We start from the raw sequence: 27,378 nt of genomic DNA, 5'->3' as shown, positions 1-27,378 counted from the left end.
GGTTTGCGTCCAGTTATTCCACACCTCTAAGCAGTGCGTCCTGTTCCCCAAGCGGATCTCGAACTTACGGTTGCGATCGGAAAGACTCGCAACACCATTTATTAATTTGCATTGTCAATTTTATACTAAATTATTCTGCAAGTAGATTTTAATGATGCCGAAAATGACATCTTTATAAAAAATATTTTATGGACTGATAAAGCAATTTTTGGAAGTCATGGACACATAAACCGTCATAATGAGCATCACTATGCAGAGCACAATCCACATTGTGTAAAAGAACACAATTTTCAAAGTAGGTGGACTGTAAATGTGTGGCTCGGAATCGTAGGAGATCACGTCATCGGCCCTGAATTTATCGAAGGAAATGTGGATGCACAATATTATTCACAATTTCTTCTCTATTGACTCGACGAGCTTTTGGAAGATGTGCCACTAGCTAATAAACTAGAAATGGTTTTCCAACAGGATGGACATCCCGCTCACACGTCTCTTGTAGCGAGAACAATTTTAAATAAAAAATTTTCAGGAAGATGGATCGGACTTCATAGTCCTCAGTGTGGCCACCACGGTCTACGGATCTTACGCCCATGGATTTTTCGTGTGGAGCTTTTTAAAAAATAAAATATATGAAACTGCTAGCAAATTAAGAAGATTTGCAAAATAGAATACGAAACGCATGTGCAGAAAACACTTTTGCCACATTAAATAGAGTGAGAAGAAGAGAGAGAGAGAAAATTTCATACGCAGAATCACGTTATGCTTAGAAGAAGCTGGTAATTTAATAAAACATTTGTTATAAGCATGTTTTAAATAAAAAAATATTATTTATCTTTATTTTGTAAATTGTGTTATTTGTTTAATAATCGTTTAATGTTTACTAATTTTATTATTATGTTGTTATTAATATTTCTATTATTAAACAACTCCTATTATATATATATATTATTAAATTTACACTATACCAAAATGGTAAAACTCAAATTTCTTTTGTCTTATTTTCCGCCGGACTTGCGATCTAACCTTATTCTGCACGGCCGGTAAAGCATGCCCCTGCCGATAAACAAATAGGCAACCCGATTTACTGATCTGTATGTTGCGGAAGCACCCTGTACATAGTATATACAGTACGTTTTTTAATAATAAACAATTTTCATTCATTCGGATATTTATCTACCCAATTTTTGAACAATCAGTTTATCTAAATTCCCTGTGTTGGAATTCAGATATTAAGCTGATAGAAAAAGTTATAACATTTTCAAATTAAAGACTTCAATATTATTACCCGTCTTTTGCAAGTTTTATATAGTTTTTATGATTAAAACTTAAATACAAGACAGATAGCGCATAATGCGTCACATAGCGGCAAGCGAACAAACTAATGATTCTATGTATATCCATACGATATCCTATGTATATCCATAAATGTACTTACATCAGCGTATATTGTATGTATGTACGTTACATGTATTATATACACATGGAATGTACACGAGGTATATTCTATGTATGTACAGGCGATCTCGTTAGAATATACATTCTATGTACATCCATAAATGTACCTACATCAGCGTATATCGTATATATGTATATTACATGCAGGGTTGGGAAGTAACGTGTTACTTGTAACGCCGTTACCGTTACAATTACTTTTTTTCAGTAACTGTAACGGTAACGGCGTTACAAATTTTTTTGTAACGAAAAATGTAACTTTGTTATATTTTTCGGTAACAAGTAACGAATTTAACAGTTATTTTTATTGTTACATTTTTCAAATTTACTTTATATATCTATGACTTTATAGAAAAACTAACAATAAGAAAACTTTTTAATTTATATTTACAGCATCTAAAAATTTTTAAGAAAGCTGGTTTACAACTTATTTTTTAAAAAGTTTTCTTATTTAAAATATCTTATTATCAAAATTATTACTTTTATTATATATTATTAAAATTGTTACACTTTATATTAATAGCAATATCATATTATTAAAATTACATCATTTTTGTTACTTTAATGAAAAATAATGGTTAAAAATTTTTAATGTTTACTGTAAATTTGTAGTGTTTAATTTAATCTTGTATTAGAAAAATTGTGCATAAAATTTGTATTATATATAAAAAAAGTAACGAAAATTGTAACGATTCGTTACTTTTTGAGTAACAGCAACAGTAACGAGTTCTTTTTTAAAATTGGTAAAGTAACGATAACGAGTTACTTTTTAGAAAAAAGAACGGTAACGGTAACGAGTTACTTTTATAAAGTGATTTTCCCAACCTTGGTTACATGTATGTATGATACATGGAATGTACACGAGGTATATTCTATGTATATACAGGCAACGATCTCGTTCGAATATACATGTATATCCATACAATATCCTATGTATATCCAGAAATATATCTACCTCAACGTATATCGTATGTATGTACGTTACATGTATATACATGGAATGTACACGAGGTATAATCTATGTATATACAGGCAGCGATCTCGTTCGAATATACATTGTATGTATATCTATACGATATCCTATGTATATCCATAAATGTATCTACCTCAGCGTATATCGTATGTATGTACGTTACATGTATATACATGGAATGTACACGAGGTATAATCTATGTATATACAGGCAGCGATCTCGTTCGAATATACATTGTATGTATATCCATACGATATCCTATGTATATCCATAAATGTATCTACATCAGCGTATATCATATGTATGTACATAGTATACAGAGTGATTCAAAATAACCGTATGTCCTCAAAGGGGCATATTCCTGAGCGTATTCTGAGACAACTTTTCCTTTGGCTAAAGTTTGTGCACAGCTTAATTTTCAAGTTATAAAAGAAAATAGTTAGCATATCGTGAGTCGAGTACAAGAAACAAGCAAAGGCGTCGCAACTCACCGTTACACGCGAGTGTTTACGTGAGGCACCTGCTACAATCAGCTGACACTCACGATACACAAATACGTATACGCATCTCTCTTTCTCTCTTTCTCTCTCTCTCTCGCTCTCGCGATGAGACAGATCCATATCGAGTAAAAGTTTTTCCATTTTCTTATGGTTCACGTTTCACGTTTCAAAACACAACACATTCACATACTCTGTTCACTCACTTCATCGATAAAACGAGGAATTTATTTAATGATCACTACTAATCACTCGGTGCGTGAAAATTACTCGAAAAAAGAAACACGTGTTTTTCGAGTAATTGTGTATCGTGAGTGTTAGCTGATTGTAGCAGGCGCCTCACGTAAACACCCGTGTGTAGCAATAAGTTGCGGCGCCCCTGCTTGTTTCTTGTACTCGACTCACGATATGCTAACTATTTTCTTTTATAATTTGAAAATTAAGCTTTGCACAAACTTTTGCCAAAGGAAAAGTTGTCTCAGAATACGCTCAAAAATATGTCCCTTTAAGGACATACGGTTATTTTGAATCACCCTGTATACAGTACATTTTTTTACATTATGGATATTTCATGTATATACATAAGATATCGAATGTTTACTAAATAGAAGGCAACATGCCTTTCCAAAATTTAGCCAAACAAAACTTACAAATGGATCCAGTATCGCTATTGTGTACTGTTACGTAAGTCACCAGGTCTTTCCAAAAAGGTCCCTCTACTGGTTTTCTCAGCTTCTTTAGCTCATAAACGTCACTATTCACACATAGTTTTTTGCAAGAGACACAAGGGAAACGTGGTGTATCCAACAATCTTTTTTTCATAACGTAAACGCTTCGTAATTTTGCAACAAAATTTTTTCTTCGTCCAAAGTAACAGTCAAATTTTTTTTGTAAAATCTTGCTTTGACCTTTGCATCATTGGAAATTTCCAGCAATTTATCCATATTGACGAATCTCAAAGCTGAAAACAAAAGATGAAACTTTTTATAATTGCCTATCAATTTGTAGACATTTATTCGAATATTCTTCACGAGAGGAAATGAGGCGATAAAGTGCTTATCGTTGCAATGTATGATTCGCAAATATTTGGATTCGCATAGCATTCCGGAAGATGTCTCAATCTGCTACTGATATGTGAAACAGAAAACAATTTTTGAGCCGCGCCATGAATTTAGCATTTATTAGCTTTTTTAGAGTAGCTCCTTCAAACTCTTCCAACAATTTCACATACTTTTCCAAGGAAATATCACTTATGCGGCATCGTTTCTCGTCACAGTGCCATATTTTTGACTTTTTATCATTGTTATCCATTAACGGTAAAACATTTATCATTCCATGAGAAGAGGATTGTCCTATTATGAGTGGTTGCTCAAATTTTTTTTTTGCTCGTAAGCAGTTTTAAAAAAGTATGTTTTGGAAGACAAAGTATGTTTGGATGAGCCACAAAGAGCTCTAATTCGATCGCTTTTTGGATATTTCAAAGTCTTACATTTATTGAATTGCAATAGTGCGGCTTCAGCATTTCTCAAATACAAAAACACTTTTCTTGCTGCATTGACGTACGATTTTTTTGCTATCATGCACCACTTGAATATATGTTCGGCTTCCAATCGAGCACATACCGCCGATTTATTAATTTTCCTCGACATTCGTCGAATATAGAACTCTAACCATTTTGGAAAGTTAAAACACTTTTGCCAAGATCGGACAGTACTGAACTTTTCCTTTACTCTCTCGATCGTATTTGATCTTTGTACGATAAACTTGTCACCGCGTTTTACATAATACTTTTTGTTATACAGTTTTTTTGAGTCAGGATGTTTTTGTTTAAATTTTCTTCGGCGATCTCTTTCACGTGCAGCATTTTTAAAATAATTTTTTTTTTTTATTTGCCGATTGTGCAGTAATTGGTGTGAGTAATTATGGCGTTTTTGGGTTCGTTTATTTTTTAAATCTTTTTGGTACTCGTCGCGTTTTCTTTTACGTTGTCCCTCAGGATTTTTTTTGTACTGATCACACATTATCTGGCGTTTCGGTTCGGGGTTTCTTTCATATATTTCACACATTTTATTACATTTTAATTCAGGGCTCTTTATATTTGTTACGCTTTTGAGTGCATAAGAAATCAGCGTTTTTGGCATATTGTTGTTTGTAAGAAAAAGCATCTTTCTCGAGTTTTGAACGCTGTTCTTCAGGTTCCTTGCTACGTGCAAGCCTTTTTCTCAGTGCATCCACCTCTCGTATTTTCAATGTCTCCAACGGTAATAACATTAATGGAGCAGTTGAATTACAGAGGTGCGGAAAATGAGTGATTGTTTGTTCTGCAAACATTGCAGACAAATGAGTCTTAGAAAAGATCGATCGTACGTCACAATACAACGATTTATGCCGAACAGAATCGATGTAGCAAACGCAATTGCCATAGGACCACAATTACAATCATCGCCTTGTGACTGGACTGTAGGAAAGACTATTGGATTGTTTTGAAAATCATGAAAGGGAAATAATCTCTCCACAAAAATTCGAATTTCTCCATTCAAATTTTGCTTATTAGCATCACGACTGCCTTCATAAAAATCATTTTTTTTTTGTTTTAGAGATGAGAAAATCTTCCAAAGACACCCTGGCCCGTACCAGGGTAGTGCTGAATTCGACCGAGACTCGCATCGAGGCTACCCCGACGGAACCACAAAGAAGTACATCCCCCGTCCTAACCGAGATCCAACCCCCACGGGAATGGAGGGGGTCAAATGTCCGGAGGCGAGGAAATTGCAGATCCGACGGATCCACCAGACCCTGATGGCCATCTCGACCGCCTACCAGCTAAAAACTCACCTCACGCTCGCCATGAGCCGGTAACGAAGAGAGGCGGACTTACTAGCAAGAGCATATCTCCGCCTCTCTTCCGACTTATCCTAAAGACAGTGCAATTTTTACGGGACCGCATTGCTATGTACAAAGCTATCTCGCCAGTTACGAGTTACAGTTCTATACATAGAAAACTTAACTTATGTGTGGATATATATATATCAAAGAATGTACATGCACTATTACCTATCCGAAGCAACACCAGTGCTAATTTCGCACCCGAGTTGCCCTAACATAGTATACATTAATTTAATTATCTCTATTTACAATCTAGTCCAAAATATCAGAGTCCAGGTGCCTTATGACCCGTCTCCGATCCGCCGCCTCTTTGCGTGTGAGGACTTTTGAGCAGAAAGCTGAGAAAGCCCTCCACTTATCCTTATCCTTATCCTCCAAGATCGCAGACCAACTCCCTCCTTTCGGCCTCCCATGCCCTGCAAACCTGTACAGTATGCTGCACGGTATCCCTAGTCAACAGGCAATGAGAGCACATGGGAGAACTTATCTTGTTGATTCTATACAGGAAATCATTAATACAGCCATGCCCTGATATGATCTGTGCCATATGGAAAGTCACCATACCGTATTCCCGAGAAACCCACTCTTCTAATCTCACCGCAATGGCTTTCCGTACTCTCTTCCCCGGCTCCTCATTGCCCATTCCTAGTAGTTCGTCCTTTCATGACAATAGTGCTTCCCTTTTTGCTTTATTATACAGGGCGGCCCTAGATCTAGGGGGAAAATCTTCTCCTCTATCCCTAGCTTCCCTAATCCGTTTGTATACTCTCGCCATTCTTCTTGCGACTAACTCAACTGGCGGGGTTCCCGCCATTACTAACACCGCGGTGTACGAAACCGTACGATAGGTGCAACACACTCTCTGTGCAATTCTTCTCATCAGCTTTGTCATCAGTCCCATCACCAAGCGGTTGCACATAAAGGACTTGAACCACACCAGAGCTCCGTACAAAATTATAGACAAAACCACGTTTAAATATAATTTCCTCCTCTTCTCTGTAGGTCCTCTACAGTTGGGCATAATACCCCTCAGTAGCCTAACAATGTTGTCTATCTTGGTGTATACCTTTTGGAAGTGGGTATTAAACCTCCAGTCTCCGTCCATAAAAATCGCCTTCATGAGAATTATATATAATAACAGACTTTGCGTCGTAATGACAAGTAACCCAATGTCCGCCAGTGAAATTACTGTGCAGTAATTGCAATTGCTTCTTTTTTAGATTTTCGAGTGGAACAATTTGATCAGGAAATATCGTCAATCATACAGGTCGAGGAGCAGAATTTCTTTCGAGTAACGCATGGAAACTATCTATCATCGTTTCCGTTAACCATTATTTGGAAGCAAAAATGTCTTTTTCCTTATTGCCATAATAAAACTTGTGACACTGATGATGCATTTTGAGTTGGCGCTCGGGGCAGCCTTATACAGGCGCTTAGGGCAGCCTTTTAGTGATGCAAGTATCACAATCACCTTAAACGAATAATTAAAGTTACAGAATTCTATACCAGATTTTCTAATTGGATGCCTAAGGCAAGCCAGCCAGGGCCAAAACTCAGCGCTATTGCAGCCGATATTTTAATTCAGCGCTTACGGCAGCCGTTATACAGCGCCAGAGCAGTCGATTATTTTTTCGAATTTTTTTTCAGGATCTGAAAAATAAAAAAGTTGTATTACTGCGTAATAAAACAAACAGGTTATAAATTTTAGATTAATAATTATGAAGTTCTTTGTACAAGTTTTTTTGTAATAAGCAAGCAAACATTTAAAATTATTTTAATAAACATATGCAGAGATTTATAATTATAAAACTAAATAAATTATATATTGTCAAAAGTTTGCTTATAAAGAAATAAAGCTACATTTTTCTTCTGTATAGTATTTCTGAATAGTTTAAAATTAAGTAATTACATTAACACTTCAAAAGTAAATTTATCATCAATGCAATTTTATCATCAATGCAATGTCTCCTAAAAATTCTTGCTGTTATCTATTCTATATAAATAAATCTTGTTTATAAACCTTGCTTGTAAAGAAATAAAGCTATTCCACAAATTCTACACTCATATTAAATATCTCGAAAATAAAACATTTTATAGGAAAATGTGTTAGACAAAAGATGTTTAGTTCGAAGGGGGAAAAAAGATGGGCATATTAATTTGGGTGAAAGCGGAGATTTGAAAGACAATCTAGTTTTTTTAAATGGAACCCTATCCTAATTTTTTTATAAATCGATTCCTCGCAATATTCGGCGTTAAAAGTTATATAGGTAAGATGGCCACAAATTAAATAGTTTATGAGATATTTAATACTTTGACATAATTTTACTGAAACAATAAAATATCTCGTAAAATAGTCATTTTTCCATAACCTTATCTGCATACTTGTATGCACAAAATAATGAAAAGAATCAATTGGTGTAAAGAAATAAACAGTTGTTTAAAAAAAAATATATATATCTGCTCGTTGCTTCAAGTTCATGCTTTTTCTTAAAAACAACTATGTGTTTCCTTTACACCAGGGATGCGATATTTTCTACCGGGCTTTCGGCTTCCGAGCCCCACACAAGCGAGAAGCGCGTACATGTGCTGCGCAGAACACTTTGCGCAGCACATGTACGCGCTTCTCGCTTGTGTGGGGCTCGGAAACCGAGAGCCCGGTAGGAAACATCGCATCACTGCTTTACACCAATTTATTCCTTTCATTATTTTGTGTTTATAAATATTCTGGTAAAAAAATTATGTCAAATAAAAGTAAACATATGCATATAATATATCTTGAAAACTATTCCATTTTTGACCATTCTACCCTTATAACTTTTAACAGCGTATATTGCAAGGAATCTATTTATATAAAAAAAATTAGAACACTTTCATTTAAAAAAACGAGGTTTACCTTTAAATCGTCGAAGCGCCTTCACTCATAGTCAAACTAATATCCTTTTCCTTTCTTCCTCTTCAAAGCAAACAAGTTTTTTCTAAAACATTTTCCTATAAATAAAAAAATGTTTTATTTTCGAGATATTTAATAGTTTTTGAACGTTTGGGACACACTGTATATACAACCTACAGGGTGCGGCATTTAAAGTGAAACGCCTAAATACCATCCTAATTTGTTTTAATAAATCGATTTCTCGCAATATTTGATGTAAAAAGTTATAAAGATAGAACCTCGTAACGAAATGTAGTTAAATATTCATTTTTCGATTATCTTATCTCAATACTTTTATGCACAAAATGATGAGAGGAATCAATGTTAAAAAAAAAAAATATGTAACTGCTCGTTGCAAATTATCATACTTTTTCTTAAAAATAACTATGTGTTTTTTATACACCAATTGATTCCTCTCATTATTTTGTGCAAAAAAGTATGTAGATAAGATAATCGAAAAATGGTTATATTACGAAATATTTCATACTTTATGTAAAATTATGTCAAATTAAAGTATAAAAATTCTCGTAAACTATTCAGTTTTTGGCCATTCTATCATTACAACTTCTTACGCCGAATATGGCGAAGAATCGATTTATAACAAAATTAGAAGAGTTTCATTTAAAAAAATTTGATTGACCTTCAAATCTTCAAAGCGTCTCCACCCAAGATGTAACTAATATCTCTATCTCTTTTCCTTTTATGAAGCAAACAACTTTTGTCTGAAACATTTCTTTTCATTTTGCTTTATTTTTTATACATAATTCTGAAAGGTTTCCTCAAACTTCAACGGCGTATTCTAGCGGTCCTGATGAAAACAATTCCTATGAACATATGTCCTGCAACGATTCCTTTTCGAAATACAATCATTTTTTAATTTTTAATGAAATTATTAATTTTATTGGAAAGTGCATTATTAAATACAAAAAACAATCAAAGTAAATGTTCAAAATGTTCGCCAGCCGCAATCCAGCGCCCAAGAAAAGTATTGTCGAAAAAAAAGGTATCTCGAAAAGAAAGCGTTGTAGGACACGTTCATAACAATTTTTTTCATCCTCATGATGAACCGCTAGAATACTTTGAAGTTTGAGAAGACCTTTCAGAAACACCTTGTATATTTTGGAGTCTCAATTAAAATGCCGCACCCTACATATAAAGTTTGAGGAGACCTTTCAGAAACACCCTGTATATTTAGGCGTTTCAATAAAAATGCCGCACCTTATATATGTATATATATTAATAATAAATCAAATTTTATTAACTAAACAACTGCAACAATTGTTCAATAATAAATTAAATAAATCAATAATTAATAAAAGTTCAATAATTTAAACCAACTTCAATAATTAATTAATAATTAACAGCGCTACAACTTTGTAAAGAAATATGTAAGAAGGCAGTAGACCCTTATATTACAACGATTTCGTTTGTCTAATGCATAATATATTACATGGTAACGTAAACGTGAGAAAATCATATCTACTCGACAAATACCTGTGATAGCTAAGAAAGCATATGTATACAATAATTATACAAGATATTATACAAGATATTACATAAATAGAATAAATGGAAATGTTAATAATGGTAATTATTTCTTACCTGATTTTAAACTCCAGAAAGTATAGAAAATATATAAGTAAGTTTCAGAAAGTCTGTACTATTACAGTATTTGCATAAAAATCTTCAAAGTAAAATAAAGCCGCAGATATTTTGTTTTATAGCTCAGGCTTCCTCTGTGTAACTCCCACAGAACAAATTCTAATGGATAGAAAAACAGAATATCAATAATTGTTGCACATGTGTCTGTATATCTATAAGTGAATCTAACTTTATTTATTGGTCAAGCAACGGTTTGCTGAATTTTTAAAGAAATATGTCTTCATCAATGATAAATTAATCGCAGAACTAATTTATTTTCTAAGACAATTGAATCGACTCGACGAACAGTATTTATGTAAGAAGGCAATAGACCATTATATTACAACAATTTTGTTTGTTTAATGTATAATATTAAATGAAAACGTAAAAGCAAGAAAATCATATCGACAAATACCTGTGAAAGTTAGGAAAGCATATACAATAATTACAAAATAATACATAAAATAAATGGAAATGTTAATAATAGTAATGTAACAATAATAACTATGCATTACTTACTGATATAGCCACTTCTTTATACCAAACACTACTTAAGCAGTTAACCTGGTACACTCTGTTGTCAATGTTTACACTCACTGATCAATGAAGTACTGAACATTGGTCGCATTCAGCGGACTCAATAGTTGGACAAAGTTACTAGATTTTCCGCTGAATGACGCTGTTAATTTGTTGGCTCTAAAAGTAAGAGCCAATCACGTTCAATTGCTACTGAACGGTTTGTTTCGCTGAATGCGCCCATTGACATCCCGAATTCATAGTCACGACATATAAATCTACTTATCGATAATCTTGATGATAACTAAATCCATAATGTACATTTACACGAACTTACTGCAAACTACATTACCGGCTGTCGAAGTAACGACAATGTTATTGTGAAAGTTTCAAATCTATACTAATTATCGATTCAATGATCTTCAATGATCTCTGCCCTGTGGGGACCTATGGCGGACCATTTCGACATTTGTGAACGCATGAGGATGGAGGACAATGTATCTCTTTTAATCTTGTTAATATTTTATTAACGAATAAAATTAATACAATAAAATTGCAGATACTAATGATGAACGAAGAATCTCTCCTCGACGGCGACGTCGACGTCGACATCGATTTAGTCGCCGCCCATTCCGTCGCCGCCCGTTCCGTCGCCGCTGGTTCAATGTCCTCGAAACAAAACAGACAAGGTAACATAATTTTAATTTATTAAAGATTGTACCATATATTAGTACTTACATAGTGTATAATTATTGGTACTTACGTACTGCATATTTTCCTACGCACTATTTTTTAGTACCTACGTAGAGTATATTTTTCTTTGCACTATTATAGAAACACATATGTAATTAAATTAATTTTAATAATTACAGATTATAGACCGAGAGGTAGAGCCGCAGGAGCTCGCCGACAGCAGGAGAGGTTCATGAAATTTTTATATCAGTTATCCATGGCACCACATCACTGAGGCAGACACAGGGGAAGAGGCAGAGGAAGAAGATAAGAAAGCATTAAAAAATTTCTAAAAATTACAAGTTATAGTTACATGTATAGTTACATTTATTTTACAGAAACAATTAAGCAGTATTAGCAAGTCATGGTGTTCAAGCGGCTCGTCGCATCGCTCAAGAAATTATTTTTTTTAGTTATTTTCTAATATTACCAATAAAACATCTGTTTCACAGAATGTAAGTGTGATGTGAAACAAAATATTTGTGTTAGAATGCGAAATAATTTAGTTACTATGTAATTAAGTTAATATTAATGTACAAAATTAATTATGTGACAAAATCGAGATTATTTTTCAATTATTTTTGCACATTTCGGATGTAACATTTATTAAGTCAGTTGTATATTAACTAAATTATCTTACATTCTAACACAAGTATTTTGTATCACACTTACATTCTGTGAAACAGATGTTTTATTTCGAATATTCAAACTAAACTATTTTTTGTTGTAACATGTCTTCGGTTTAACTGCCCCATTGATATGAAGTCATGGATAGCTGATATGAAATATCTTCGGCTTTGTATCACGGTTATCTTAAAATTTTTACAAAGTATGCGAATGATATCAAAACAAAGACAAGTTAAACATAAAATAATTTAGTTAAAACATTCGAAACGATACTTATTATGTTTCACCTAGCGTAATTGTGATATCAAACGCAAAACTTATGTAATTAATTATTTTCTAATATTACCAATAAAACATCTATTTCACATGACGTAAATGCAATATAAAACACAAGACGTATTATAATGTAAAATAATTTAGTTAATATGTAATTAAGTTAACATAAAAATGTACAGAAATGTGCAGAATTATTGAAATATACCATACAACTATGTATGGCCTTGAATTATTGAAATATTCAATTATTTAATTAAAAAATTATTTGAAATTTCTGTAGTGCAATTTGGGGAAGTCGAATTCGTTGACCTTTGGCACCTGGTGCGAGAAATTTGCATAGCGCAACTCGGGGTACTCGAATTTGTCGATTCTTGACACCTGGTGCGAGAAGTTCCCGTAACGCAACTCGCGAAAGTCGAATTCGTCGACCCTTGGCACCTGGTGCGAAAATTTCCCGTAGCGCAACTCGCGAAAGTCAAATTTGTCGACCCTTGGCACCTGGTGCGAGAAATTCCCGTAGCGCAACTCGGGAAAGTCGAAATCGTCGACTCTTGGCACCTGGTGCGAGAAATTTCCGTAAATTATAAATAATACCCTGGGTTTTGGAAATTCTTCATTCGCCCCTGCGGACAAAGGAGAAGAAGGAGACGACGTTTTTTAATTAAATATGAATAACATCACTTTTTGACCGCTTGTATCTCCGGAACGCCTGGACCAATTTTAATTTTTTTTGGCTCAAATTACTCGTGGCGATGCCACCTTTCAGGATATACTATGTTTTTAAAAAATTTTTTTATATTTAGTTCCTACAAACCCCCGAAAAGTTGACTTTGTGCGCGCAGGATAAGAGACTTAGTAGTGTCATTTTCTGAACTTTGCCAGAAATTCTTTTCCTGACTTAGTAGTGTCGTTTTTTGAACTTGGCCAGAGACACTACCGCGTCTCCTGATAATGACCAGCCCAATATACCGAAGGTCATTGTTATATGTGATGGCACTTATGCCTATATTCATAAGAGTAGCAACTTCCGTGTCCTATGACAGTCTTACTCGATCCATAAAAGAAGACATTTATTGAAGCCAACACTTGTTTTGGCACCAGATGGATATATTTTATTAGTACTGGGCCCATATTTTTCGGACTCATACAACAATGACGCCACCATACTTCAAAATGAATTTGAGAAGGATACAGAAAATCTGCGGAACTGGTTCCGCAACGGCGATATATTTCTGGTCGATAGGGGGTACAGAGATGCTATCCCATTTCTGAATTGCTTAGGTATCACTTATAAAATGCCTGTTCTGCTAGAAAGAGGTCAACAACAGTTAACAACCGTGGAGGCAAACGACACTCGCATTGTTACAAAAATCAGATGGATTGTAGAAGCAAGGAATGGGCACTTGAAATCAATTTTCAAAATGCTCAGCAATATATTCAATATTCAAAATGCTAAACATATTGGAGAATATTATAGAATAGCGAGTGCAATAATAAATAGATATTATCCTCCAATTAATATGCAAAATGCAACTGTTGAGGTCGCCAGAAATATGCTCCAACGGAGAAACGATGCAAATGTAGTTCAAGCGCGAGTGGAGATTGACAATTTACGTTATAGGAATGCTCAATGGCAAAGATTACATAAACAAGTTCCAAGGTTTCCACGACTTGAAATAGATTATTTGCGAGATTTGACTATAGGCATTTATCAAGTTAATCTTTTACCCTCATATATTCAAGATAAACTGCAGGGAGATGATGATAATGAATTGCAAATTGACACTTTGTTTGAAGAGAACAATCTCATAAGGGTGAGAGTTTAGTTCAGATTTCAAAATCACACAAAGCATGAAGTTTTCATTTCATATGTCCCCGAAAATGAAGTTGAACAAGAAGTAATAAATAGTTATTATTGCACTTGTCAATCTGGTGCAAGAACATTAGATACATGCGCCCATGTGGCAAGCATTTTGTGGTATCTTGGATATGCTCGTTATCAGAAGGGTGTAAAATATCCAGATGAAAGTCTGCTAAATACAACTAGAGATGCAGCGAATAGAGGAAATCAAGAAAATATTGATGAAGTGGAGATTGTGATAGAAGAAAGGTAAGTTACGGGGATTGTTACTTTAAATATGTATGCAAGAACACGCACTCAAACCCAAAAATATACATCTACATACAAACTCATACACATGTACATCTCCACACACGCGCACACAAGCGACATTGAGCAGATATGGTTTGGAGTCGTTAACTACCGTGGGATTGACGGACCATGGGGTCCCTATCTCTGCTGTGCGACACACACACACACAAAAGAGATGTAAATCCGACTGGGTAATCTCCATGTGGTACATCTTGGGTAATGCCAATACCAGCGATACGATACATATAATATATGTATATAAAAAATATATGTATAGGTGAATATATATATATATATATATATATATATATATATATATATATATAAATGGATCCACCTGATTCTTTTTTATGTGACGATCTAAATAATTTTCGATGGAAACACATTTCTTGCGCATTTTTTAGAACGTTAATGTAGCACGCGCTGTTCATTCGACCGTCGTAAATGAATATTTCATTCACGCCACTGGCACCCATGCAGCCCTACATCATTATGCTGCCTTCTCCGTGTTTCACAGGAGGCACCACACATTCTGGGTGATACTCTTCACCAACCTTTTATCGTACGTATGTTACACCAGGCTCTGGTCGACAGGCGATTCTGAAGATGATTTACCGTATTGACTGCTATAGTCCAGAATGTGTATAATAGGTCTGCATCCAGGAGCATACACCTTGCAATCTCAATAAGTGAACGATTTTTTCTTTCAGCAACACCATTTTGCTGGGGTGTGTACAGTGCTGTGTACTGTATCTGAATACCTTGATTTCTTAAATATTCCACAACTCCTATATTAACGTACTCTCCTCCTCGATCCGATCTTATTACCTTTGGCCGAAAGGAATCATCAATGAATGTGGGCATGTACCTTCTTCCGCTTGGTAAGGTAGTTAGCATAGGTCCGCATATATCGGAATGAATTAGATTGAGTACAGACGTCGACTTGCTTAACGATTGCTTTGGAAATGGCAAGCGTGTAGAACGTTAACGTAGCACGCGCTGTTTATTCGATCTTCGGAAATGAACATTTCACTCACGCTACTAGCACCCATGCAGCCCCAGATCATTTTGCTGCCTCCTCTATGTCAGAGATATTTTCGTTGAGATTTCAATTTTTTTTCTCTTGCGTTGTTTCCTTTCCCTGATTTTTATGCTCGATATCTTTCTGTGGTACCGATCATTATTGCTGATTATGATGTTGGTGATGGTTTCTTGCAGTTTTTTTAATTGATCAAAATAATTTTTTTTACGTGATTATTTATTTATGTCCAATATTTTTTAGCTACATTAATTATTTCTTAATTCACAGGGTTTATAGAAGAAAGTGTTTTTATTGTTTTTTCAATATTTGGTAACTCCTTCTTTTGCTTGTATTACAGCGGCAACTTATATCACAAAAGAGGAATATCACATTCCAAAAAGAAAAGTATCACATTTTAGAAAACATTTGCAAAGCTTAAAAACAAATTATTCTTTGCAAAATTGGACTTTTTATTGCAGGACTTTCAATAATTACGATAATGTAAATAAAGCTTAAATTAGAATATAAATAATAATAATGCAGGATACTTTGTATTATTATTAGGGCTTCCAATTCCGATATTTCGGGATTCCGACTGATTTTAAGCGTGATCGGGATTATATTTTTGTAATCCCGAGATTCACATCGAAATCGGGATTGGTAAATACATACAGTAATATGTCATCCAAATTTGAATTTACCGTACTAGCGAGAACAAAAAAAAATCGTAAAATTTTTACGAGACAGACATTTCTTATATTCTTTCGACTTTTATTTGATTATTTGTACGTTTTTGTGGAACTATGTTCCTTTTGTCAAAGAATAGAGGATTGTGATGTTTATATAACTTTGTTTGACTTTGTACGTTTACGTTATGTTAGTGTGACTTTTGTTTATTTCTGGTTAATAAATAACGATGCAGCATGCATCGTTACGGCTACGGACCGAACATCGTCCGTAGCCAACAAAGGCGCATCGAGCACCGATAAACTTAATCATAAACACCGGCGGTGAATTGCCAAACGGTCCCCCACAACCGACCGTTCCGAAAATTACCAGGTGGGGGCCTGCTGGCTAGACCACTGATGCTTGCCGATCCTAAGTCAGTCGGCCGTCAACCGGGTATAAAAGAGGCCCGGCTGTACGTCTTTTCACTAGATCCTGCTAAACAGCGAACATCCGATCCACTGCGAGTAAGTTCGTAGTCCGCCGAGAGCACTCGGAATCTATGCCCATCAGCTCCACGAGCACGAGCATACTCGTGCACCGACCGAGCATACTCGGCTCCAGGAACCGCTTCCGCACGATACGGAAACACCCGTGTCCCGTCGAGCATACTCGGCTTTAGACACCGTTTCCTCACGATACGAGAATACTCGTATCCCGCCGATCATACTCGGCTCTCGAAACCGTCTCCGTACGATACAAGAATACTCGTATTCCGACGGAGCATACTCGGCCCCAGGAACCGTCCGCCAATTCTCTAGTACGAGCGTCCTCGTACACCACCGAGAATACTCAACTCCGACTCTTGCATACGAGCATCCTCGTATATCACCGAGAACACTTGGCTCCACATCCGAATTAGATCACCGCAAGACACGGGCAATACGCGTGTCCTCGCTCCCATTTTTGCATTCAAACGCCGTTCCTTTCATCCGACAGGCAATCGCGACAACTAATCCGCGCATCCGAGCGATCTATCGATTCAGTCGATTATCGAATCGACGCGTACGCGCCCGAGCGATCTACCGATCCGATCGATAATCGAATCAATTCGCACGTATCGACAAACACACATGCCGCCTAGCACTCTAATAGCAACCGCGGCGCACGCGTTTGCGCCGACGCCGCCGCGTCATCGTGCGTCTGACATTTCGCGCCGCATTACACCGCCGTAAGAAATACATATTTATACTAAACATTCAGACGACGCATTTATACACATTATACACACGTATCCACACAGTACACAATAAGCTATTTAATAAACTAAGTTTATTTTCATTACAAATACACAGCGAGTTTTTTTGACGTGCCCCAACCGACCAAACTCCTGATCCTGGCGAACTATTCCGCGCACAGATAATCGTATCGTTTTAATCTTAATAAATAATGGACCTTTTTAACAAATTACGGGCATTTTCTATACAAAGTTACTTTATTTTTTTAGAGAATCCCAATCCCGAGATCGGAATTGTTATCCCTAATCCCAAAAATATTGGGATTGAAATATTAATATTCGGATTGAAGCCCTAATTATTATTATATTTATATTATATTTATATTCTGTAGAAAGTACATAACCTTACAATGGTAAAAAAAAATATGCCAAGTAATTAAAAAATATGCCAACTTGTTTAAAATATCTCGAAGAGGCAAAGAAAATGATAATAATTGATAAATATCAGTTTTATGCAAAGATTCATCCAGAATAAAACTTTATTGTTCGTATATATAACATAACATAACGTAACAGGGGGGCGTTCCTTTTTCGAAGCACTGCTTGCGGCACCCAGACATTGTCCATTGTGCCTCCCCTCATAGACTTACTCATGAGAGACCTGTTTTCCTCCAAAAGAGAATTAGATCCCTTACCGGCAGCTCCTTAATCTGCTCGGGCCTAAGTAGTGCTGAGCCCAGCATCTTGTGTCTCAGCCCTGCATATGCAGGGCAGTCGCTGAATACATGAAGACTTGTTTCCTCGTAGTCTCCACATGCCCTGCACTTGGATGTATCGCTACGCCCAAGTTTGTACATGTGGTAGTTTAAGGTGCCATGACCCGTCAGTATCTGTACCGCTGACCTGGCATCTCTCCTACTCAAAGCCCTTATGCTCTAAGCCAGTTCTCTATTAGGAGTATCTCCCAACAGAGCTCTAGTCTGTCTACATTTGGACTCAGATTCCACTCTCCAGTGTCTTAGATGTTCTCTGCGGAGCCATTCTTTGATCCTTCCCCTTCCTAGACAAAAAGGGATTCCCAGAGCCGGCCCCGGTCCGACCATCGTTATTTCTGAACCCGCTCTTGCCAGCTGGTCCGCACATTCATTACCCTGGATGCCTGAGTGACCAGGCACCCAGGTAACGATGACTTTTCTTTCTTTCGCCAATTCGTCCAGAACGCCTCTGCACTCCTGAACCAACCGCGATGTTATTGTCGGAGCCCCCAGCGCCTTGATGGCCGCCTGGCTGTCCGTACAAATTCTGATATGCTCTTCCGCTCCTTCCCTACTCCGCACGGTTTGAGCACAGCTTAGGATAGCCACAATCTCCGTTTGGAATACCGTGGCATAACTGTCGAGAGAAATGCTCTTCTTCCATCCCTCTCGACTGCCAAAGAAGCCGGCCCCGGAGCCCGTGTCCGTCTTGAAGCCGTCCGTATACCAGACATCCCCTCCACGCACTCGAGCCCCTAAGTTTCCACCTTCCTTTTCTCACTCCTCCGGCCTCGGAATATGCACTTTAAAGCGCCTATCAGAAGCCCGAATAATAGGTATTCTGTCCTGTCGCATCTCAAATATCGGATCCAACAAAACGTCTTCTGGCAGTCTTGTATGCCAGGCTCCCTTCTTCCATTTTAGTTCGCATCTCAGACGGTATGCCGTCATTGCTGCAGCAGCCACCACCACCTGGTAAAACGGCTTGATGCCGAACAATACGCCCATCGCCGCCACTGGTGTTGTAACCATAGCACCCAGGGCCCTTCTTAAAATCAGAGCCCTGACATGCTCCAGCGCAACTTTGGCTGTTTTCTTTCGCACCCTAGTCCACCATATTACGGCTGCATATGTGAGTCTGGGGCGAAGTATGGCTGTGTAGATCCAGTGTATCATACTCGGTTTCAAACCCCAAGTCTGGCCAAAGGTCCTTTTGCACATCCAAAAATACTGGCACAAGCTTTTGCACCGGCTACGAAGGTGCTCCTCCAGAAAGCAGTTTCTTATCCAGGATAACCCATAGATATTTCACTGATTCGGTCGAAACTAACCTTACTCCTCCAAGAGTAGGTCCCACAATGGTGCCCACCTTGTATTTGCGAGTGAAGACAGTAAAACCAGTTTTCAGTGGATTCACCGCTAAGCCCGTCCTCTGACACCACTCCTCTGCGACTTCCAGTGCCCCCTGCATGAGCTCTAGAAGCGTCTCTAGAAAGGGGCCTCGCACAAATATTGCCACGTTATCCGCGTAGCCTTATGCAGTGAAGCCTCCATCGTCCTGTGCTTTTAATAATCCGTCTGCTACCAGGCACCACAAAAGTGGGGAAAGTACTCCGCCCTGCGGGCAGCCTCTTCCCACCCAACCACAAACCTTCACAGTCCCCAGCGAAGTCATCACACGCCTTCCTAGCATGTCCCGGATCCACTCGACGAGCTTCATCGGGACACCTCTTCTGACGGCTTCCTCACACACTACCTCGTGCGGTGTGTTGTTAAAGGCGCCCTCTATGTCCAAGAAAGCACCCACTGCATAGCCCTTCCTTTCCAGCTGCTCTTCAATGAACGCTACCGTCTGATGTAGAGCAGTCTCGGTGGAATAGCCCGGACGATACGCGTGCTGATTTTTATGGAGAGGATACCTCCACAGAGTTGTCTCCCTCAGATACGCGTCCACCAGCTTCTCCAATGTCTTAAGGAGAAACGATGTTAGGCTAATTGGCCTGAAGTCCTTTGCCTTGGTGTAGCTCGTTCTTCTCGCCTTTGGGATGAACACTACCCTGGCCAGTTTCCATGCGCTGGGTGTGTAGCCCATCGCGATACATGCTCTTAAGGTTCGAGTCAGTAAGCCCACGATCTGTTCCAGTTCCTCTTGTAGAAGAGCCGGAAAGACGTCATCCGGTCCCGCTGACTTGTAGGGCTTAAAGGTGTTAATTGCCCATTTGACCTTCTCGGGCATGACAATCTTGGCCGCCATTCGCCAATCCGCTTGTCGGGCTTTTCTGAGTGAGCCCGGCTCCTTATATGCAAATAGCTCTCCCGGCTCCCTATGGAAGCCCGGAAAGCTCACTTCCAGTAGATGCTCCAGACATCGCTCTCCAGTCACTACCGTCCCATCAGGGAGTGCGATGGCTTTTAGGATCGCATCCGGGTTCCTAGCGAGGATCCTGCAGATTCTTGCCGTTTCGGGCATTCCCTCCACTTTCTCGCAAAACTTCTTCCAGCTTTCCAGTTTCGCCCTAACCACAGAGTCTCTATACTCCTTCTGTGCCCTCCTAGAGAGCTCCCAGTCGGATTGGCGGCCCGTGTTCCTAGCTCTATTCCAGGCCCTGCGAGCCGCCACTCTGAGACCCTGCAGTCCAGGAGTCCATTAGGAAGTTCCTCTACTATTTGTAACCGCCTTTTCGGGGCAATTACTTTCATAGCAGTTTACCAGAGACCTCTGCAAGTAGTCCACACAGGTCTCCAGTTCGTCTTCTGTCCCGTGCTTCTTAGGGAAGTCTCTGAGACTACTGGCCAGGTCTTCCCTATAAGAATCCCACTTGGTTCTCCTCGGGTTTCTGAATTTTACCCCCTTCCCCCTAGCCTTAGCTATCCTGATGAAGGTGATCTGCCTGTGGTCCAAAAGCGAAGGCTCCGTCGAGACCCTCCATTCCACTACCTCCTGTATCAACTGCCTGGAACAGACAGTGATGTCGAGCACTTCTCTTCTCGTTATAGTGCAGAAGGTGGGCTCGTCTCCCGTGTTGAGACTCTCCAGATCCGTGGATGCTAGGAACTCCAACACTTTCCTTCCTCTTTCGTTGGTGTCCGAGCTTTCCCACACAGTGTGATGCGCGTTAGCGTCACATCCCATGATCAGGGGAAGCCGCTTCTCTTGACAGTATTCTGCCAGTTTCATCACCGGTGCAGGCGACACCGCCTCCCTCTCGTCATGCGAGAAGTAGGCCAAGCAAACGACCATTTTCCTCCTGTCACCGGAGTCAGCAGTGAAATCCACTTCTACAGCCGCAACGTCCCTGGAGCACAGGAGAGGTATTAGCTGGGCTTCCATACCTTTGACAGCCACGCAGGCCCTGGGCCAATCCACTGATGGGGCCCTAAATAGCCTACCGCAAGCCGCCAAGCCCTTGATGCAACCCCGGATTACCCAGGGTTCTTGCTTTAGTGATATGCATGTTTGCTTCCCAGCTTGTTGCCTGGCCAAAACAGCCGAGGCCCCTTTGCTGTGATGCAGATTAATCTGGGTGAAGGCCACCCCTCTCGATCCCGCCATTGTAACTACGAAACCGTTTTAGGGGGCTTCTCCTTATCCCCCCTTACTCCCTCTTCGGCCCCATTTACCCGAAAGGCAATTCTATCGAGCCCAAAGAATGGTTTGAAGTCCAGCGTCCTCAATTTGAAGACACTAGACTCCAGGACGCCGAGGACTAGATTCCCACCTTCCTTGGTGGTCCCTACTCCCTCCGCGAACACCTTCCAGCTTCCGGTGACAAGACCCGGGTTCTGCCTCTCCAGCCGCTTCAAGACCGTGGCCGCGCCCTCAGAAGATCCCGGGACCCAAACCACCGCCCTGTGCTGCCTTTGAAACGCGTCCATGCCCACCACCTTGAGCCTGGCGCCCTCCCACGGAGTGATGCCGCCGATCCGCTCCACGAGCCAGCCCAGCGACGCCTCGTCCGCGCATCTTACCGACGCCCCACTCCTTAGAGAGGTGCCATGGAATCTGGGCACCGGACCCTCTTGGATTCCGTCGATCTTTTTCGAGACCGCACTTCTCAGCAGAGTCAACTGCTCTGCAGTGATCTCTGCTTCGGGGTAGCCCTCCGCCACAATCACCCTCGCCAGAAGGTCGGCAGCGTCCGCATAGGCATGGTGCCCATCATGAGCCCTTTGCCTTTTGAACGGGCGGCCGCCCGATGAAGGGGTTTTATTGGAGCCCTTCCGACGTTTACCGTCGGTGTGCCCTTTCACCACCTCCACCGGCGTACAAAGGGGAGCCACGGGGAGAGAGCGAGTCCCTTCCGGAGCCTCTCCTCTCATCCGCTTCGCCCTCCTTTTTTCGGCCACGCACCGGTTCTTTTTAAAAGGAGGTGAAGCCTCCTGCCGCGCAGCCGGGCCGGCTTCACTTCCGGAGTCCTTAAGGGTCCCGTCCGACACCGCCATCCCAGCCCCTTTCCTCGGAAATCCGTCACGCGAGCCCTCCCAATCTTCCACTTTGTCTTCTGAGTTTAGATTGTTAATTTCCATTGTGATCCCACGAGTAGCTAGGGAATTACACGGTCCGCCCACGCAGAGCCCCGCATGCGTGGGTAAGGCTGGATACTCTGGGGTTTCGCCCGGTTCCCCAGAGGCATCGTTCGCGACACTGCTCCCCCAGTGACATGCAGCCATCGCCACGATGGCTTACAACTTGGCTTGGGGAGCTGGTCCGCGGCAACGGTCTTCCCTTACCCTCCACGGGGTCTTACTTCCGTGAGGCCAGGTTATAACCGCCACTACCCAGCAGCACTGAGACCCCTCAGAGGGCTCACACTTACTGGGCGTCCTCCTATCCGCCATCTTGGAGACGCGCCCGGTGGGTGGCTCAACCCCCGGGTTCGTATATATAAAATATATAATTCTTATTCTAAGAAAACAAACGTGAGCATTAAAATTTATTAATTGTTTCAAATATGTCACCATTTTTTTAAGCCAGTGATTCTGTAATATAGTGTATTATACTTTTATATATTATACTTTGACTATGAAAATATGGACTGCTAAAGCCAACTTGATAGGAAAAGTGGAGGTAACTAGCAGTCCATATTTTTATAGTCAAAGGTTGTGACGACGCCTTAAGGCGTCATCCCTACGGACCGCCAGTTCGGAGACCGAACCCGGTCCGAACGGCGGCTAGGTGGGAGCCCGTCACGGGTGGGGATCACCGTGACGGGTATAAAAGGCCGGTCTCGGCCGAGACCGGGACAGTCCCGTCCGGCTTCGAGCGTGACACCTCGAAGCCAATCCTATACGAGCCAGGGCGCTCCCTGACTCTACCGGGTGCTCCCGGTTCCCGACCGATCTCCGTATACGAGCCAGGGCGCTCCCTGACTCTACCGGGTGCTCCCGGTTCCCGACCGATCTCCGTATACGAGCCAGGGCGCTCCCTGACTCTACCGGGTGCTCCCGGTTCCCGACCGATTTCCGTACCCGAGCCAGGGCGCTCCCTGACTCAGCCGGGTGCTCCCGGCCTCCGACCGCGTGCGCTTACCGCTATACCCGGCTTACCGCTATTCTGTACGGTACCTTGCGTTTACCGCTATTCTTTGTATTCGTTGCTTTGCATCTTGCGCCTACCGCTATTCCTTACTTTCGTTACGGTATCTTGCGGTTACCACTATTCTTTGTATTCATTACTTTGCCTCTTACGCTTACCGCTATTCTGTACGGTACCTTGCGTTTACCGCTATTCTTTGTATTCGTTGCTTTGCATCTTGCGCCTACCGCTATTCCTTACTTTCGTTACGGTATCTTGCGGTTACCACTATTCTTTGTATTCATTACTTTGCCTCTTACGCTTACCGCTATTCTGTACGGTACCTTGCGTTTACCGCTATTCTTTGTATTCGTTGCTTTGCATCTTGCGCCTACCGCTATTCCTTACTTTCGTTACGGTATCTTGCGGTTACCACTATTCTTTGTATTCGTTACTTTGCATCTTGCGCCTACCGCTATTTCTTACTTTCGTTACGGTATCTTGCGGTTACCACTATTCTTTGTATTCGTTACTTTGTATCTTACGCTTACCGCTATTCCTTATTTTCGTTACGGTATCTTGCGTTTACCGCTATTCTTTGTATTCGTTACTTTGCGCTTACCCCTATTCTGGGTACCTTGCGTTTACCGCTATTCTTTCGCCTAGCTTGGCCGAACCAAGTCCGACGGCAGAACACCCTGTATATATTGTACATAAGAAAGCTAAAATATAGATCATAGTTTACGACTAACCGCGCCTACTTATTTGGAGTCTCACCCGTTCCGCATTCCGAATCCTGGCACCGGCGAGCTTAACCGTGCTAACCGCTCCCATACGGGGAGCCGCACCGTTACAAGGTATTATATATATTTATACAATGTCTGTACAATGATATTAAAAAATCATGGTATTCAATCAAATTGTAATTTTTTTTAAAAAGATAAAAAATTAGGAGACGCGGTAGTGTCTCCAACCAAGTTCAAAAAACGACACTACTAAGTCAGGAAAAGAGTCTCTGGCAAAGTTCAGAAAATGACATTACTAAGTCTCTTATCCTGCGCGCACAAAAGTCGACTTTTTGGGGGTGTGTAGCAACTAAAATATAAAAAATTAAAAAAAAACACATAGTATATCCTGAAAGGTGGCATCGCCACGAGTAATTTGAACTAAAAAAAATTAAAATTGGTTCAGCCGTTCCGGAGATACAAGCGGTCAAAAAGTGATGTTTTTCATATTTAATTAAGAAACGTCGTCTTTTTCTCTTCTGTCCGCAGGGGCGAATGAAGAATTTACGGGGCCCAGGGTATTATCATTATCATTAAAATTTACAGGAATTTCTCGCACCAGGTGCCAAGAGTTGACGATTTCGACTTCTCCGAGTTGCGCTACGGGAATTTCTCGCACCAGGTGCCAAGGGTCGACGAATTTGACTTTTGTAAGTTGCGTTACGGGAATTTTTTGCACCAGGTGCCAAGGGTCAACGAATTCGACTTCCCCAAGTTGCACTACGAAAATTTCAAAAAATTTTTAAATTAAATAATTGAATATTTTAATAATTTAAGGCCATACATATTTGTATGATATATTTCAATAATTCTGTACATTTCTGTACATTTTTATATTAACTTAATTACATATTAACTAAATTATTTTACATTATAATACGTCTTGTGTTTTATATTGCATTTACGTCATATGAAATAGATGTTTTATTGGTAATATTAGAAAATAACTAATAACATGAGTATTGCGTTTGATATCACAATTACGCTATGTGAAACATAAGTATCATTTCAAATGTTTTAACTAAATTATTTTATGTTTAACATGTCTCTGATTTGATATCATAGTTTTATTTCGCATATTGTAAAATTTTAACGTAACTGTGATATCAAACCAAAAATATTTCATATCAGCTATCCGTGGCTTCAAATCATTGGGGCAGTCAAACCGAAGATATGTTTCAACAAAAAAATAGTTTAGTTTGAATATTCGAAATAAAACATCTGTTTCGCAGAATATAAGTGTGATATGAAAAACAAAATACTTCTGTTAGAATGTAAGATAATTTAGTTAATATACAGGGTCATCGAAAAGTATCAGACCCCCCTAATATCTTCAGTTAGAATGCATTTTGGAGAAAATGTCCAATAGCAAAGTTGTATGGTTTCAAGCGGGGAGGAAGATGACCTTGACTTTGACCTTGACTATGTCCTTCAAGGTCATTTCAAGGTCAACCTTTTTTTAAATGGATTTTTTTTAAATGGATTTTTTTTAAATGGAACCCCCTATTTTATTGCATATTTTTATAGCTTATCTCGAGAGCTTTCCAAAACACTAAGTTAACAATTTGTTAAGTGGCATGTGATTCCGGCCAGTTAAGGCAAGAGTGGCGTGTGGGTCCGGCCAGTTAAGGCGAATTTTATTCCAATTGGTCAGCTTGGGCAAAATATTCAATTGTACCAAACAATTCACAACAAATGTTCAAATTGTTGCCCTTCAACAGCCTGGCAATGTGCCAATCTGTTATAAACAGCTGAAACCGCATTCCGGTACGTTTCCGGCGGTATTAGTTCTATTTCTCGAGTTATTCTCCCTCTTAAATCATCTAAATCTTGAGGCTTGGTGGCATAAACTTTACTTTTCAAGTAACCCCACAAAAAAAAGTCAAGTGGGTTCAAGTCTGGAGACCGAGGTGGCCACACCATATGACCCCTTCGCCCTATCCACCTGTCCTGAAAGACCTCATTCAAATATTGACGGACAATGACACCATAATGAGGTGGAGCTCCATCCTGTTGGAAATAAATTTCATCTATTTTTCCACCAGCTGTCTCGAATAGCTGGAACAATTTGTTCGCGAAGCATGACTGTGTATACCTGTGCTGTCAAATTGTCTTCAATGAAGTGTGACGTGACGCTTTTCGAGCGCCGTCACAAGGGCGATAGCCCGGCCAAAGGAGCAAAAAGTCCTGGTGTTGCTCTTCGCGTGGAGAGAGCAGCCCGCGAGACTCCACAATCTGTACGCGTTGTTTTTTTATGTCGTTCCCATTTTGTATCGTTAATATCGTTTTTAAGTTGTAAGGCGAGACCCCGTGCGGGCGGCGTTGCGTGTTTTGTGCCTCAGGGCGAAGATTCGGCATCGCCATAGAAACCGGACGCCGGGGGATCATCGACGTTTGTCACGCGTTAGTGACCCCACAGCAATAGGTCAGGTACCGCGATCCCGTCGTCTCCGCCATCCAAGCCCTAACAATTAACTCTGCTTTGGTTTTAGCCACAAACTCAAAGAAGCGCAGAGAAACGCAGCAGCGGACCTCGCCCGGCTGCAGACGGCTTCGAGGACTCCAAAGATGCTGCACCCGGAAAGATCGGAGTATGGCCCGGCCAGCCTAACTAGTCTCTTCCGGGAAAATCGACTCATCAACACATTATCGGCCGAATGATTTAGGGAAACCACAGAAAGCGAGGGGAGGGGTGCCCTGGATGAACTGTGGACGGTT

General features: G+C 39.9%; 2 protein-coding genes across 2 annotated transcripts; both read right to left on the bottom strand.

Annotated features, from left to right (window-relative positions):
* Positions 1 to 18,540: 18,540 nt before the first annotated feature.
* Positions 18,541 to 19,831, bottom strand: LOC136996973 (uncharacterized). Its single transcript, XM_067346997.1, has 3 exons — positions 19,692 to 19,831; positions 19,165 to 19,570; positions 18,541 to 19,068 (listed from the first exon to the last, which is right to left on the bottom strand). Exons 1-3 carry the CDS (start codon positions 19,829 to 19,831, stop codon positions 18,541 to 18,543), a joined length of 1,074 nt encoding a protein of 357 aa, XP_067203098.1.
* A 2,087-nt stretch (positions 19,832 to 21,918) lies between these two features.
* LOC136996970 (uncharacterized) lies at positions 21,919 to 22,887 on the bottom strand. The gene has a single exon (XM_067346992.1). The coding sequence runs from the start codon at positions 22,885 to 22,887 to the stop codon at positions 21,919 to 21,921; it is 969 nt and encodes a 322-aa protein (XP_067203093.1).
* Between the last annotated feature and the right edge of the window lie 4,491 nt (positions 22,888 to 27,378).

Source organism: Linepithema humile, chromosome 1, assembly GCF_040581485.1.
Source record: "Linepithema humile isolate Giens D197 chromosome 1, Lhum_UNIL_v1.0, whole genome shotgun sequence".
In the NCBI taxonomy this organism is placed as follows: Eukaryota; Metazoa; Arthropoda; class Insecta; order Hymenoptera; family Formicidae; genus Linepithema; species Linepithema humile.
Note: the sequence above shows the minus strand (reverse complement) of the source record. Positions and strands in the feature narration are given on the sequence as shown.

Excerpts from the sequence above, each read along its gene's own strand:
- LOC136996973 (XM_067346997.1), bottom strand. The coding sequence starts at position 19,831 with ATGCAGGGGGCACTGGAAGTCGCAGAGGAGTGGTGTCAGAGGACGGGC. Across the intron at positions 19,571-19,691 it reads CCTACTCTTGGAGGAGTAAG|GACCTTTGGCCAGACTTGGG; the intron begins GTTAGTTTCGAC and ends GATGTGCAAAAG. Across the intron at positions 19,069-19,164 it reads CTTCTGATAGGCGCTTTAAA|ACGGACACGGGCTCCGGGGC; the intron begins GTGCATATTCCG and ends GACGGCTTCAAG.
- LOC136996970 (XM_067346992.1), bottom strand. The coding sequence starts at position 22,887 with ATGGAAATTAACAATCTAAACTCAGAAGACAAAGTGGAAGATTGGGAG.